The 15,692-nt window shown below is 38.6% G+C and overlaps 1 protein-coding gene across 3 annotated transcripts in view; it reads left to right on the top strand.

The window, feature by feature from the left end:
• Window positions 1–15,692, top strand: part of ANKRD44 (ankyrin repeat domain 44) — a 1,254,083-nt gene that overhangs the window by 1,137,036 nt on the left and 101,355 nt on the right. For all 3 annotated transcript variants that reach the window (XM_044060611.1, XM_044060613.1, XM_044060612.1), the window contains one exon: window positions 353–436. In XM_044060611.1, the coding sequence (XP_043916546.1) occupies window positions 353–436 (84 nt within the window). The remainder of the gene's footprint in view (window positions 1–352; window positions 437–15,692) is intronic.

Genomic DNA, 15,692 nt, shown 5'->3' on the forward strand with positions numbered 1-15,692 from the left:
TCCAGCAGGCACTGCCATCCATTGCAGAAAAGAATGTGGAGCCACAGGAGTACCATCTTCAAGTGTCACTATGCAAGTATAATAATAGCAGACATAAAAATTGGCTTAATTATCGACTGTGTGGTGAGTACCATGCTCAGCTGTGCTTTCTTTCAGACCACCTCACATATGTGACATTTGTTACTTCTCAGAGGCAGACCAAATGTTATCATTTTGCAAGATGAATCACTTAATCTTTACTTGCATTCCTGCAACAAAACAGTAATGGAGAGAAAATACATGTTTTATTAACATTGACATACAGTAATAGATTGTTTTGTTTGTGTAATATATATATATATTTTTATTTCAGAATACGGGACCATGAGAACTGTGCATCTCTTCTTCTAGATGCTCTTGATTCTAACCTTGTGAATTACAGGGATGCCAAAGGAAGGTAGTGTCTCTTTTTCAGTATGCTTTTTTAAACATTTGGCCTTTTACAGTCTGTTTGGTTATTTTATGTATGGTGCACCTTCTCTGAGGTGGGTTGAGAGTCAGTGATGCACCTGATGAGATGAGGCAAATAGTTTTTAGTCACTTTCTGACCAGATGATCAAACACAACAGCTAAGGGGAGATGGCAGTGGGATGAAGCACCATTGCAGGCCATCCTACAGCAAGTATTCCCTTGGCATTGCATTGTGGATTACAAGGGAGGCTGTATTTTTGGCATGTGTATGTTCCAAAGTTGTGGCACTCAGAGGGGAATAGTGGAGGCAGGGGTGAGGAATGACTTTGTCTACAGGAGCTTTCACAACTTTTCTTGGCTCCCACAACTTCCTTATAGCTTTCAACTGTTTACAAAAATGAATTGTTTTTGGCAGTGGAATCTACAATGATAATGTTGCCCTTTGATGGATGACATGTTCCAAAATAATATGCAGTTATTCCCTAGTTACCTGAACTTGCACACCTGCTCACATGCATAGCACAGATACCATGGGTGGAAACAGTTCAAGAAGTTAAATCTCTAGCAGTTCCAGGCCAGGGTGGACATCCATATCCCACAGGAGTAATACCATTGGGCAGCATCAGCGTCTGACCATCATAGAGAATAGGGACTGCTCTGTAACCATTGAAGTGGATTAGAAGAAGAAGCTGTAGGGGATGTCCAGAACCAGGCTGTGTCAAAATAAAATACACTGTTAAAAATTGTGTTTGCTGATTCTGCTAAAACAAGGCAACGTTTTTTTATGTTTATTTTGCCTGCTATGCACTGCTATGTTAGTATTTGTCCCCTGGTTTGGTAGTGTGTACCATTGTCTCCCCTTGTACACCATCTGTTTTGCTCCTATCGTAGTCATGGGCAAGTGATGCATGCATACCAGTCTTGAGAGGAAAGACTATATTCTGCTACAACAGGTGTTGTTTTTAATGCTCCGAGATCACATACCCATCTAGGATGAAGACTGTCATCAGTTTGAAAGCTGTATTGTGTAGTCATCTGGTCGCTTTTTGAATCTGAGCTTATGGATTAGTGCTGTAACCTAGTTAACAGATAGACAGATAAGTAAATAAATAAAAAAAAACAAAAAGTACATCTGTTAAGTAATAAAAAATAAAATTAAATAAAAAATAACTAGTGAAACTGTCGTGTTTCTTTAACTGTGACATAATTTAACTGTCCAAATTATTGAGTCTTTTTTGAATAGTAAGACTTTTATATTATAGTAATAATAACTTGGGGACTCCCTGGATTTTTAATTTAGAGCCTCAAAGGTTTGTAGGTAATTATAAGGCAATCAGCCTAGCCAAAACCCCATGTTCCAAAGTTTTCTTCAGTCTCAAGGAGAGGAAGACAAGATAGATTAGTGGAGAATTTGTGGCTGCCCATCCAGTTATCTAGGTTTACCTTGAAGGTGACAAGGGTGCTACTCTGTGTCACATGTAGTGAAAGTTTGTTCTAGAGATGAGGGATACATCATGATACAAGTCTGTCAATTGCTGCTTATTTATCTGCTGAGGAAGGTTTAGTTCCATTAGCAGGCATTTGTGGTACTATTTTTCTTGTGAAGGAATAGAAGGTCAAAGAGTTGGATTTTTCATAGGGGTCTCTAAAAGATAAAGTACAGAGAGACGGATACCACTTTGTTCTCATTACTAAGATTTTTGAGGGCACTGATATTTTTAGTTATGAACCTCTCTGGGCACTCAAGTTGAATGATATGGGTAGCCAGGGACATACCAATATGTGCATTATATTTGTTAATGGGTCTGATGAGATAAAAGTGAAGGGAAATTAACATTTCTTTTGAGTTAGTGGAAATACCTGTGAAAATTAGATGGACCAAAAAAAAAAAAAATAGTTATGTACTCAACATAATGTTCCATGTTGGTAGTCCATCTCACCCTTCATTTTTATGTATGGGTTCGGAGCCGATCCTGTGCTCCGACTCGGCCGATTTATAAGCTCGAAGACTTCTGGTTGGCTCATGGCTAAGCAGGTATCCCATAGTGCACCAGTACAAACCACAGATCTTGTTTGCTGCTCACTAAAAGAAATAACCATAACAGACAAACCAATGCTTAAGGGTCTCCAACCAAAGATAAATAAAATATGAATACCTCCAGATTCTCCCAGGATGGGGGCAGGAGGGCAGGCTTTCAGGGTTGTTGCGGAGATGCAGTGATGGTGATGGTCAAATAGTAAGGAGTTAACAAGTGCGTCTAGATCCCTTATGACAGTTTCTGATTGTAGGAGCATGTCCCCTATATGGTATGTGAAAATGTTTCATTCACCAAAATAAGCTGTACTGCATTTTTCACATTTAATTTGAGACTATTCTCCTTGCAAATGTTGTTAACATGGTCTGTACCACATTGGAGCAGTTGTGTGTCAGTGGAAGATCGAGTAACAATATGCAATTTACAGTCATCTCCAAACATTAATAGTCATAGGGCAGGTGTGGTAATGTGAATGTCTGAGACGTAGATGCCACATAGGAGCGGGACTGACGCTGACCATGTAGTACACTCGTGGTAACTATTTTTGTCTTCATAGTTGGCATCTGTGACTCTAACCACAAGGTTTATATCAATAAGTTTGCTGTCTAGTGCACAACATAAGAATTTATATTCAGATTTACTAGTCTGTTTGTAATGCCTGCATCATGGGGAATGATGTCAAATGCCTTGACCAGGCCCAGATATATTTAAACATACTGCGTGCATATACACTACTCACTGCTTCAATAACCTTTTCAAAAGAAATTAATGAGGTTAGAGAAGCAGAGGCTTCCTTTGACAAAGTCTGGACATTGGGCATGGTGTACACGGGTAGTATGGGACAAGTTTTGGCTGCAGTTTTTTAATTTGTTACCTCCATCATGCATCAAAATATTGCCCAATAAATCATATGCTAAACCCACTTTATAGTCACTTGATGTGCCTTGAATGTTTGCAAAGTCAGATTTACAGTATATCTGTCATAATAAGCAGTCTTGCATTTTGGGGTCTCTTCATGATAGATCACATGATTAGAGCTCATTTTCATCATCTGTTGTATTCTGTGGTTATTTTTAAACACCTTTATTAAATTATCACTTAAGGCAGAACAGAAAAGAAAATGAACCATGTCGACATTTTTCCATTTACATACATTATGTCATATCTTTTTGTAATCATCAGTCTAGCATTAACATTAATTGCTGAATTCCTGTCTTCCTTTAAACGTCGCTTCTCCTGAACATTATTCAGTATGTGTTGCTCCTATAATTTCCATTTATTTCCATGTGTTTTGCTTCTTCCCTTTTCTAAAGATCCCTGTTCCAATTCTTTTAGCCCTTTTATAATATTCACTACTTGAAATGCAGTTTTTTTAGACTTTGATTTTTATTTTCTTGTAATTATTTTTTTGGCAGCCAACATAATTAAATTTAATAAGGCCTTACAGTGTCTAGGCAGTTCAGATCCAGTGTCCTAGCTCAAATAAGAAGTCTTATCCTTAGTTATAGTCATTTGCTCGCCCAATATTTCTGACAATGCAGTTTTTTTTTAAATCTGCCAGCTCATTACTCTCCCAAAACTTGTTTCCAGTTGCCTCTTTCATCCCCCTTACACCTCTAACATTTGCTGTCTACCTGAGGAAAAATTCTTAGAAGTTTGCTTGACACATAAAAATACTTATGCAGACACTTCCAAGCAAAGATCCTAAACCTTCTGGACTTTGTTGCATACTTGGGAGACGTGTATGTCCTCCTACTGTGCTGTTGTAAACTGCTTTTATAGTCTCTTTCAACTTCCTCCTGATTCATTCTTGTAGTTATCATGCAATATTGTACAAGTCCTACTAATTATCAGTTTTTTAACAGCAACTTCTGCTATGGAGTACACTAAAAAACCCCACCTGAGCAGGTCTTTAAGATTCCTCTATCCCTTTATCCTTGCCTATAAATGATATCAAGTAGTGGTAGGGAAGGCAGTTGCTAGCCTGCAGTCCAAAGGTTTTCTTGGTCTTATCCTACTCAATTACCTTTCTCTCTCTCCAGTTATTTGCTGCCAGTACCTTGATTCGTTTGCCAGTTTTCACTAGTAAATTCAGCTCCCCTTACCTATTTTCTATACCCTTTCACTTATCCCTATTGGCAAAATCTCCTTTCTCCATTCTTGTGTTATCTCACTTCTTAAAATATGTTCTGCCACTTTACAAAAAAAAAATTTTATGGCTGTTGTTTTTCTTAAGGATCTGCATCCAAAATCCTCTTCAGCTTCTCCCCTACTTTCATCATCATCCCTTTCCATTTTGAATTATAGCCTTCTGCTTGTGCTATGTATATGAACCTTAACCGTGTATCTCTTAAATATCTCTTTATATCAGGTAGTCCTAATCCTAAACCACTTTATTCATTTAGAAAAATCGGCTTCTCCTACTTAACTCTTGCCCTGTTCCCCTCCCAGATAAATTTGTTCAACTGTTTAGTAATTATTGTGGCGGTCTTCTACTCTGGTTGATAAAAATGTACCCATATATAAAACTAAAGGAACTGAAAACATTTTCACTGCTTGTATCATACCTTCCATATCCACAAACAGGAGCTTCCAGTTTCTCTGGGATTTTTTTTTTTTGTCTTTTCCCACAAATCCTTAGCTTCATAACAGAAACATTTTTAATCCATTCCTCTTAAATACTTAATCTTATCTCCCCATAAATGTGGGTATTGCTGAAACAGTTCATGGGTGGGTAGCTAATTTACAGTTATAGCATTTGTTTTTTCTTATTAATTGTATATCCCCAAAAGACTTGAAGCTGTCACAGAATGTTCAACAACACAATTTCATTTTCTAGATTTATAAGGTGCAAAATAATATCATCTGTAAACAAAGACAACATTTATTGATTACCATCCCATTTGCATCTTTGCATTTCTGAGTCCCTTATCTTTTTGCAAGAGGCTGTAAATACAAAGGAGAAAGAGGGCTACCCCTGCCTGGTTCTTCTGTTCAAACACAACTTATCAGAGAAGAACCCTTCCACTTTTCTTGCCTCTGATCCTTCATATATTCTTTTAATTAAACTTATTATTGTATCAGGGAACGCAAATGCTTCCATTTCCCTTCTCATAAAGTCCCAGCTTACTCTTTCGAATGCTTTCTCTACATCAAGCCCCAACACAAGCAATGGTATTTTCTTACATTCTGTTTCCCTCTGGATCATCATTGTTCTATTAATGTTGTCAAATGTTTGCCTCCCCTCCGCAAAACCACGTTGATCCATAAAGCATGTTCACTGCTTGTATCTTACCTTGCATATCCACAAACAAGAGCTTCCAGTTTCTCATTTTATTTAGTCTCTTCCCACATATCCTCAGCTGCTATAATAGACACCTTTTTAATCCATACTCCTAAATACTTCAGCTTATCCTCTCCCCATAAATGAGTATTGCGGGTATTTATGATTTCATTTGACTTGCTGATGTGCAGTAAATTCATCAGTAATGGGTCAGAGGTTGCCTTGTTTACCAGACACAGGTCACCTGTTAGCAGTCTGTAGGATACTGAGTACAGTGACAGGGCCTTAACTGGTCCACGTAGGAGATGTTGCTTAGGCTTTGTATCCTTTTAGTGAGTTATCTCTGTGGGCATTCCAGTTGTTGCATGTGTCTGGACAGATGCATGTCAAAAGGGGCATTGTGTTCAGTGACTGGCCTAATCAGGGCTGAGTAAAGGGGGACAATGTTTATAAGCTGTGCAGTATACAAGGACATTGTCACAACAGTAGTCGCATGTTGTGCAAAAATTAGGTCACTGTCCAAACAAGTTCTCAAATCCTGAACAACTGTATCAACTGTTAGGGGTTATTGTCACTGTGGTAGTTCCCTGGTGTAGATGACTTCCCAAATGATACAATAATGCATTTTCTGACATTTAGTTTCAGACCATGATTTTAACAGCAGTTATTTATTTGAGACAAACCTTCCTGCAAGATTGCCAAGTCATATGCGGATTTAATGACTGTCATAGCTTGCAGTCGTTTGCAGACTTGTCAGCCAGAATCCTTCAGTATTGGCTTTACTTCAGAAAGGTAGATACCAAACCGGAGAGCGGTAGAGTAACTAGGGCAGGGTGAGAGGGGCAACAGCCCTGGGTGCTAAGTGTTGGGGAGGGTGCGATCACCTGATCCTAATAGCTCCGAAGCTTTAACCAAGACCTACTACAAATCTACAAACCCAAGTCTAAAGTTGGATGCAACATGTACAGCTATCACCCCACTATTGCTTGGAATAGGCTCCCATTAGAAATCAGGGCCCTTACACATCCTAAACAATTTAAGACAGCCACCAAAAGCACTTTAAAAGTCACTGGTTCTGCCACTGCTCTGTCCCTCCTTAAATATCCCCTACTTTTCATACCTTAATCTGCTTTCTGCCCTTAACTCACTCTTCTCACTAGCTCACTCTAATCTTCCGTGACTACTTTTTCTACTGTCTTCTAAAATCTATTAAGCAAATCGCCTCAGATAAACATTCTATTGTAATTGTCTTGCCTTCATGCAACTACATTATGATAAAACTGGGTTTTTGTAACCACTTACCCCAAAAACTATATTCATCTTAATGACATATTTCTTTTTATACATCTTGAAATAGTTTTGTTATACTCCTGATTATTGACACTGTATAACATTTTATTGCTAGTTAATGCCTTGTAATAATCCTGTAACATTGCTGTTTAATGCTAATTTATAATGAAAATTGTTTAATATGTTGAAGCTTTTCTCCCCGGGCCACTGCTGAAAAAAGGGCTCTTCAGCTCAGTTGGACAATCCCAGTCAACAAATGAAAATAAAATAAATAAATAATAATAATACTGGCTTTTTTAACGCCAGTATTGCATTTGCAATCATACCCGAGTGCTGTAGTGCTTTGGTCTAAACTGTATCAACTCATTGTTACATTATAGCAACCAGTTTGCTACAGTTTAAAATTAAATAAAATATGTTGAAGAGTTGCGGGCAGGGTACAGAAACAGGACCTGAATGGCTGGGGCTAGAGGGAAGGGAGTGTCATGTGTTTGGTCATCTGGTTGGTGTGCCAGTAGAAGGAATTCTGTTTTGCTGGGTGAAGTGTAAATCTGCCTGTAATAAGCTATTAAAGTGAAAATTTTTTTTTTTTTAATTTTTGTTCTTCACTTGAAGAGCTGAGGGGATGGGCGCTGATTCATTGTGCTGGCACAGGGTGCTAATTGAATCAGCTACACTTCTGCAGGAGCTCTCCCAGCACAGAACTCTGGGGGACTGCATTGGTAACTGGTCTCTTTGTGGAGGTAACTTCTCCTATTTTGATTATCTGCTTCCTATCTGCGAGCCAGGTGGCAATCCAGTGGGTGACATAGGGGTTCATTCTCAGTTTGTTTACCTTTTCTACTGTGCCTGAATGGGGAATTGTGTCAGAAGCTTTGGCCTGGTCACGGTATGCAGTGTGTACCATTTTGCCTTCATCCATTGCTTTGGTGACCTTTTCAAAAAAGTCCACCAGGTTGACTACGCATAACCTGCTTTTGACGAATCCAAACTGAGATGGGTCTAGTGTTTGGAGGTTTCCTATGTCCATATTGATTAATTCCATGATATGTCTTCCCTTGGCTTTGCATATGAGGCTGGTCAGACTTGTGGGTCTGCAATTGGCTGGGTATGTGGAAGTTCTTGCCTTATGTAGGATATTGACTGTACTATTAGCCTGATTGAGCTGGGTATCTTTATATGGTGTAAGAATTGTCTCATGCTGTCTGATGATCATCTCTTACATAAACAGCATGGTACTGTACATGAAAGATGTACATATATAATGTCCTTGGAGGCAAAAAATCACACAGACTGTAAACTCAGATACCAAAATTGTTAGCATTACACCGCACATCACACCTGTCCAAGGCCATCACAGTACACATAATCCATTATATACTGAGGTTCTAAAGATCAACTTCTGTAAATCTCAAAGATTTCCAAAACACAACACAGGCACAAAGCACACTGAGCATATTAAGACTACTTCCTCACATAGCACAAGGAGTCCCAAAGTCACAGATGCTGAGACCCTAAGGTAGGCATTGACCCAACCAAACATACTTGTTATATGTTACTCCATTGTGAGACATACAGATATGCCTCTTAACCAGGATGAGCAGTGAAAGAGTGAGGGTTAGTTGCTTGTCTGGTGTAAGGATCCATCAGATCACACGTGCATTCAAGTCCTTGAATAACAAGTACTAGTATGACGACTTGAGGTGTACCTCACTGGACTATATGAAGAGAGACATGTCGGAGCTCTCAGACTTTGTATCTAAGACAGGTATGAGCCTAGCACTTTGCAGCATTCTACCTGCTCCAAGGATGATGCCACAGTGTAATCATAAAATAATTGGCTTAGTTTTAGTGTCATTCAAAGGGGTTCAGTATTTGCCAACCTGGGAGATATAATCGACAGAACATGCTGCTTCACCAGGGATGGCCTTCATCTGTCCCCTCTAGGGTTTCGTGAATTTGCACAGACATTGTCCACCCCATTGTGCCATTTTTTAGGCAATGCCAACCTGATAAACGTACCAAAATAACGAATCAAAGAAAGAAAGATATAAAGGTGTTACTGATCAATGCTAGGACCCTGAAAAAGAAACTCCACTCCCTACAAGCCCTTCTCATCCTGGAGGACATTGACATCTCTGTAGTGACTGAGACATGATTTAAAACAGCGGAGAGCACTTTAGTTATGCAGGCCTATAATGCCTTCTACACATTTAGACCAACTACTGTACAGGAGTGGAAAAAAGGTGAAGGTATATCAGTCTACATTCATAAGAGATTCACATTAAGGTTGGTAAAGCAGCATGCTGCACTAGAGCTGCTTCTTGTCCAAATAACCATCAAAAACGTCCTGTACCATATATTAGCTAGCTATAGAACTCCCTCTATGACAGAAGAAAGCCTCAGGACCCTGTGTATTGGAACTAGACCTAAACGCCAATCCATCTATAGACAGGGAAACTTACACCACCACTAGTGAACAAGCATAGAGATTCCTGGACTTTGTCAGTACAGTTGCCCTGGAACAGTTAGAGTACCCACTAGGAGGAATAATGTCTTGAATCTTGTCTATACCATTATAGGGACATCTTGCACCATCCTTTGCATACCTTCATCACTTGTTAGGTCTGTCCATAAAGCAGTCTTCTTTGAAATAAAACTGAAACCAGAGATCCCTTCCAGCCAAGATACCTTTAAACATTTCTTAAAGACCAACTACCTACTCCTAAGTGATAATTTAATAAACTTCAAATCCCCACCAAACCCAGTTAACTCCTATGAATATGCAGAAATGAAGACCACCACACTACGCCAACATGTAAATGGTGCATAGATGCAGCTACCCCATAGGTGTTAGTGCAGAACAGCCACAGAAACAAACCCACATGGTGGAACTATAATATCAACAAGCTTTATTAGAAAAGAATTTTGACCAGAAGTAAAAAGTTAATTCCCAGAATATTAGAGCCTTTGTCATGGAAATAAACAAACAACTCCAGAGCTTAATAAAATCCACCAAAGCCAGGTTTGAAGCTAAAATAGCTACCCAAGGCATTTTTTAGATACGTTCCGTAATCTCAAAAGCACAATGCAGCAATGTGTTGAGCTGATTATGAACATTTTTACCTTCACTGAGACTTTAGATATAGCTAACCTACTGGCTGATAACTTTAGCCCCTCCATCTGTCCCTCAGGATGTACTTTAAACTGGCTCATCTCCAGCTATCACACAAGATCAAGTCCTAAAATCCTAAAAGTGCTATCAGGCGCTAAGAATATTGCATCAGTGGATCCTAACAATATCCCTGGATGCATCTTAAATAGCATAAAGCACAATTTAACCACACCCCAACACTGTTAAATCTCAGTGTCCTCCATGCAGGTTTTGTACTGAGTGAATGGAGAACTGCTGCAATCATTAACTAGTTAGCAATCTGTCATAATCAGGTATGAAGCTGGGTCTGATGGGTCTTTACCACCCTTAGGTAATAGTCACTACAGTTTTCTTCCAAGATGTTGGTGCTCCCCCCTTTTAAAATGCTGTTAAAATCTTCCATATCATTATTGCATTCTTCTTGCCTTACTTCCAGACTTCTACAGGAATACCATTTGTTCATGGGACTTTCCTGACGATTGATTATATGTTGCTGTTAAATTTTTTTCCTACATCTTATGCAGTTGAAAAACAGTCATGGTACATTTTAGTGAGAAATTTCTATTGTTGATGTCTAGGTACAGACTGGTAAAAGGTCCCTATGTCTAACAGATGGAATAGCATTGCTTTTATTGTCTCGAGCAACAGCAGCTTTACATGAGCATCTTGTCATAAGTACTTACACAGAAACCCCTTGCTAGCATTGCTGCACGGAAAATGGCAGTGGTTGAAAGTACGTAGCAGACAGGCTTGACATGAGTCCTTAATGTGCAGTTCTAGTCCTCATTTTGAGCACTGTTACAGTAGCCTAAGCTCAGACAGACACCACTGTGTAGCCCTCCCAGAGGTAAATTCATTGCTAAAATGTCTTTCTGCAACCAGCATTTGCTAAGTTCTAAATCAACAAGCAAGGCTCATGCTCATGGTGGCTGTGTAGTATGGTGGATGACAACAAGGGGATTAAAAGAGGTGTATCCTGTGATGCCTTGCTAAGGTGTTGTCTACTGCAGGGTGTATACACCACCCAGTCTCTTTAAAACTATTAGTTAACAGAGTGGTTGAATTTATGAGCAGCAGGACATGGCTGAAGTTGTAGACAAATAAATATTTAATGTCTGGTGGGAACTTGCGTCTTGGTGTAGGACCACACCCTTCCCTTACAGTATATTGCCTGGTGCTTCATGTCATCTTTCCACACACAGTACCATAGGTGGTAGTTCACTAGTTCCCTTTCACTTTCATGCTTATCATTGTATGAGGTCTGCTCACAACGTTCTCCCATTTTGCAATGGGTCCAGTGCAAAGTATCTATCTTCCTTTATTTCTCCTTGTCACTGACAAGTTATAAAACCACTTTCAGCTATGAGCTAGTATTTGTGAACAGTCAGCATTGGCTCAGTGAAGTCAACTGCCTCTTTAGCGTGCTTTTATTTTTCTGTAGAAGTATCCCTGCAAGCAAATAGATATGTATGAAACAGTGAAGTCTGCAGTTTGAGCACCAGTCTGTGCGCTATACTTTTATGTACACTATAAATGTTATAGCAGCCTAAAACAAAGAATTTGGTCCACTATAGTAGCATCATTTTCTTTGACCACAGCAGTCCCATTGGTACTTTCCCCTTTAACTGTGCTCATTTTATTGTTTTCAGCAGTCCGCTGTCTCCCTTCCTTGAGTTTCTCTTCTTGTGTAACCATTTTCAGTTCTGAGCCAGTATTGTTCCAGAACTGCACTGTTGAAGTCTGGCTTACTTTTCCTCTTTGTTTTGCTGAAATGTGGGGGTTGGGAGTAGTCTTTGAACTTTGGACTTTGAAATTTAAAGTCCATAGAAACGTTCTTGCATTACACAGTTGTTCAGTCAAGTGTAACTTTTTTCTATTATCACCATTAGTCAGTTATTGGACTAATGCTCCTTCTAAAACTGTGTCCTACAGCAACAAAATAAAAACTTTCATCTACTAGCACAGAGGCCTCTTAAACTGCATTGTTTCTTTTACTTATCTCTTTTGTGTGGCTACTTAAGTTAAATCACTGATTGCTTTTTTCTTTTTGTCTTTGCCAAGTTTTCAACCCACTTTGTTTGCTTTTACTAATGCTTGGGCTCACTCCCCTATCCCCAATTCCTACCCACCCCCTCTTACTCTACATTTATACTGCCATAACACCACCCACATATTCCTCAAACCAATACCATCATTTTCCTCCAGAGAAAAAACAATTAGTAAAATTACTCCCAATAGTAACACCCACTTATGTTTACTACCCAAGATTCTCTCTCAAACTGTATTAATCATTGCCCCCTGTAACTATACAGTTACATCTCTACAACCAACACAGTACTCTCCTAACATTTTCTAATCATAATTTACAACAAAGATAAAACCCAAGTTAAATGATGTCCCTAACCTAACTCATTTTATTTCACAATTCCTCCTCACTCGACTAGCCTTCATCACCAATTATCAAATCCACCTCCTTCAGATACTTAGGACTTCAGCCAATCTTCACAAAGAATATCAACATCTACAAAACCCGTCTTTCTCCATAACACTCTGTCGCTACAAACAACCATATCTGATTTATTTTTCTATAAATATGTCAAGACTAAGTATCCCAATTTACGATCAAATACATATCAAGACCAAAATATAACTGGCCACACTCTTCCCTCTGTAAAATATCAATTCAAAAAATTAACTGAGATATTCACCCCATCCCACCTCCCACCGTTCATAAAACCATCACTTCCAACTCGAAAATAATCCAGTCACCTAATACATCTCAAAAAAAAAAATAGAACCCAAACTCACCTTACTAAATATGAACCTAAGAGGTATGGGCATTAAAATCCATGACAGACATGCCTACCTTGCCACATACACACCTGATGTAGTCATAGCTACTGAAACCTCGTTAAAAAAAGGAAATCAGTATAATAAGACCACCTGCGAGGATACAGTATACTCTAGCATGACAGACAAAACAAGTGTGTAGGTGGTATAACAATCATCTTTAAAAATTCCCTAACCATTGCCTTACTTCCACAGGAAATACCCACACTTAACAATGCTGAACTTCTAATAACACTCCTAAAAATCAACAACGGGAAAACTATATTTAATAATTTTATACCACCAAGGAATAACATTGATACTGCTGAAGTCATCCTGTATTAAATATCCCAACAAACTAACCAGGAAACTATAATATTTGGAGACTTAAATATAGACTGGCATCTGATAAATTTCACTGCTCATATCGAATCCATAAACTTATACAACTTCAGACAGTTAATAACCACACCTACTAAAATCAAAAATCTTTAGGGAGATACCCAACATTAGACTGGATTCTTACAAACAAACCAGACAAACTGACAAAATGAGGCTGCCTCTCAGCATAAGTGACCACATACCAACATATGTTATTAGAACTCTCCATAACTGAGATAAACATATTATCCATAGTCAGATATGAAATGCAACCAATTTCAGCAAGGATATGTAAATGAAACACAAAAACAGTACAACCGGAATGTACTTGGAGCAATGCCACTAGATACTGATGTAGAACACTTTAATAACATATTCTTACAGTCCTTAAGTAATTTAGCACCAGTGTGTAATAAGAGTAAGGTCCAACCCCACACCATGCCTAAGAAAATAAACAAAAAAATCATGATAAAAATGGATAAAGCCTGGAAAAATTGGTATAAAAAATAGAGCTCAAAATACCTTCCAGCAATTTAGACATCTTAAAAATCTTGCAAAACTCCTTGTCAAGTAAAATAAGCAAACATACTATACCAGCCTGCGAGACAAACATAAAAACAGCCCAAAACTTTTTGGATCATCACTAAATAAACTACTCCACCATGGCGAGACCACCACTTCCTTTACAAAAACAGATAATATGGCAGACTATCCCCATACATTTAATTCCTACTTTATACAATCAATATTATCTCTGCTAAACACTAATACATCTGCCCTCCTCTCTCTACCCCTGTCCAGTCAAAACCACCCGCAGCTGTTCTTTTAGTCCATTGCCTACCTCATTCATAAGGAAGTAGTTCCTTAAACTAAAAGCTAGTTCCATAGCTGTAGATCATCTACCATCAGACTACCTAAAAATGGCTACAGAAGTCATAGCCTTCCCTGTGTCCATACCAAATAGCAGAAAGATACAGCCCATCACTGTGGAAAAATCCATCACACCACTGCACAAAGGTGGCACATCTACAGAGTTTAACTACAAACAAATAGTGATTCCCCTCCCTCTTTAAAATGTTCGAGAAATGAATCCATGTGCAGCTGATGCAATACCTAACCTCAAATAACCTGCTGTCACAAACACAACATGGCTTTAGTCCCAGCACAGCACCACTACTGCGCTACTACGTTTTACCAGTATAATAAACCAACATAGAAACAATGGTATACTTGAGTCCATCATGTTCTTAGACTTGTCAAAGGCATTTGATACCGTCTCGCACCAGCAACTGATCGTTTGACATTCCTCAGTAGGACTTTCTCAGTACTCCTTGTTGTGGTTTCTTAGTTACCTGTCTGGAAGGCAACAAGCCATTAAATGGCAACAAACCTACTCATCCTTTCAACCTTTTACTACAGGTGCCCTCAGAGCTGTATCCTGTTGTCCTTTATCTGTCTTCTATCCTATTTAATTTATATATTAATGACCTCTACTTTTTCACTCACCATGTTTAATTCAGTATGCAGTTGACTCAACATTAATATAGGCAGCCTCGACAATAAATAAAACTCTAAGACATTACCCAAAAATCTTTTTCTTCTGTAGAAACCTGGCTCAAAGACACACACCTCCTACTCACCCCCAAGAAAACTAAGTTAATGCTTTTTACTTAGAAATCTATCAAAATCTTTTACCATAAAGTCTGTAAATAATGCTGTCATTGAAACTGTAAATCACAGTAAACTGCTAGGTGTTACAATAGATGGCACTGTCAAATATGAGCAGTATAGACTAAATCTACACATCAGAAATTAGGATCCCTTTATAGGATCAATGGATTCCTTACAGATACTGCAAGAAAAACTCTAGCCACCACTTTCTTATTGCCAACTCTCTTATACACTGCTCCTATCCTAACAAACTTAAACAATACTCAAACTTGCTTCCTGCCACAATAAAGTAGCTAAATTTGCCACCAGACTCCCTCATAGGTCCCACCATTGTTGTAGCTTAAAGCAACTAAACTGACTTCAGCTGCAAAACTACCTGACATATTCACAACTAACTAGAGCACACAAACCCATTCATAATCCAGAAAAAATGTTGTGCACTACAAAACTTATTACTGCTGTACTGTCCAGCAAGGGACCTTTGTTCTAGTAAAAATTATTATTACTGCTGTACTCCCAATATGTTGCTAAACTCTGGAGTAGTATCCTCACACAAATAAAAAACTCCGACAAACTCATTAGTTTTAAATCACTGCTT

This window comes from Protopterus annectens, chromosome 2.part0 (assembly GCF_019279795.1).
Source record: "Protopterus annectens isolate FY-2018-M chromosome 2.part0, PAN1.0, whole genome shotgun sequence".
In the NCBI taxonomy this organism is placed as follows: Eukaryota; Metazoa; Chordata; order Ceratodontiformes; family Protopteridae; genus Protopterus; species Protopterus annectens.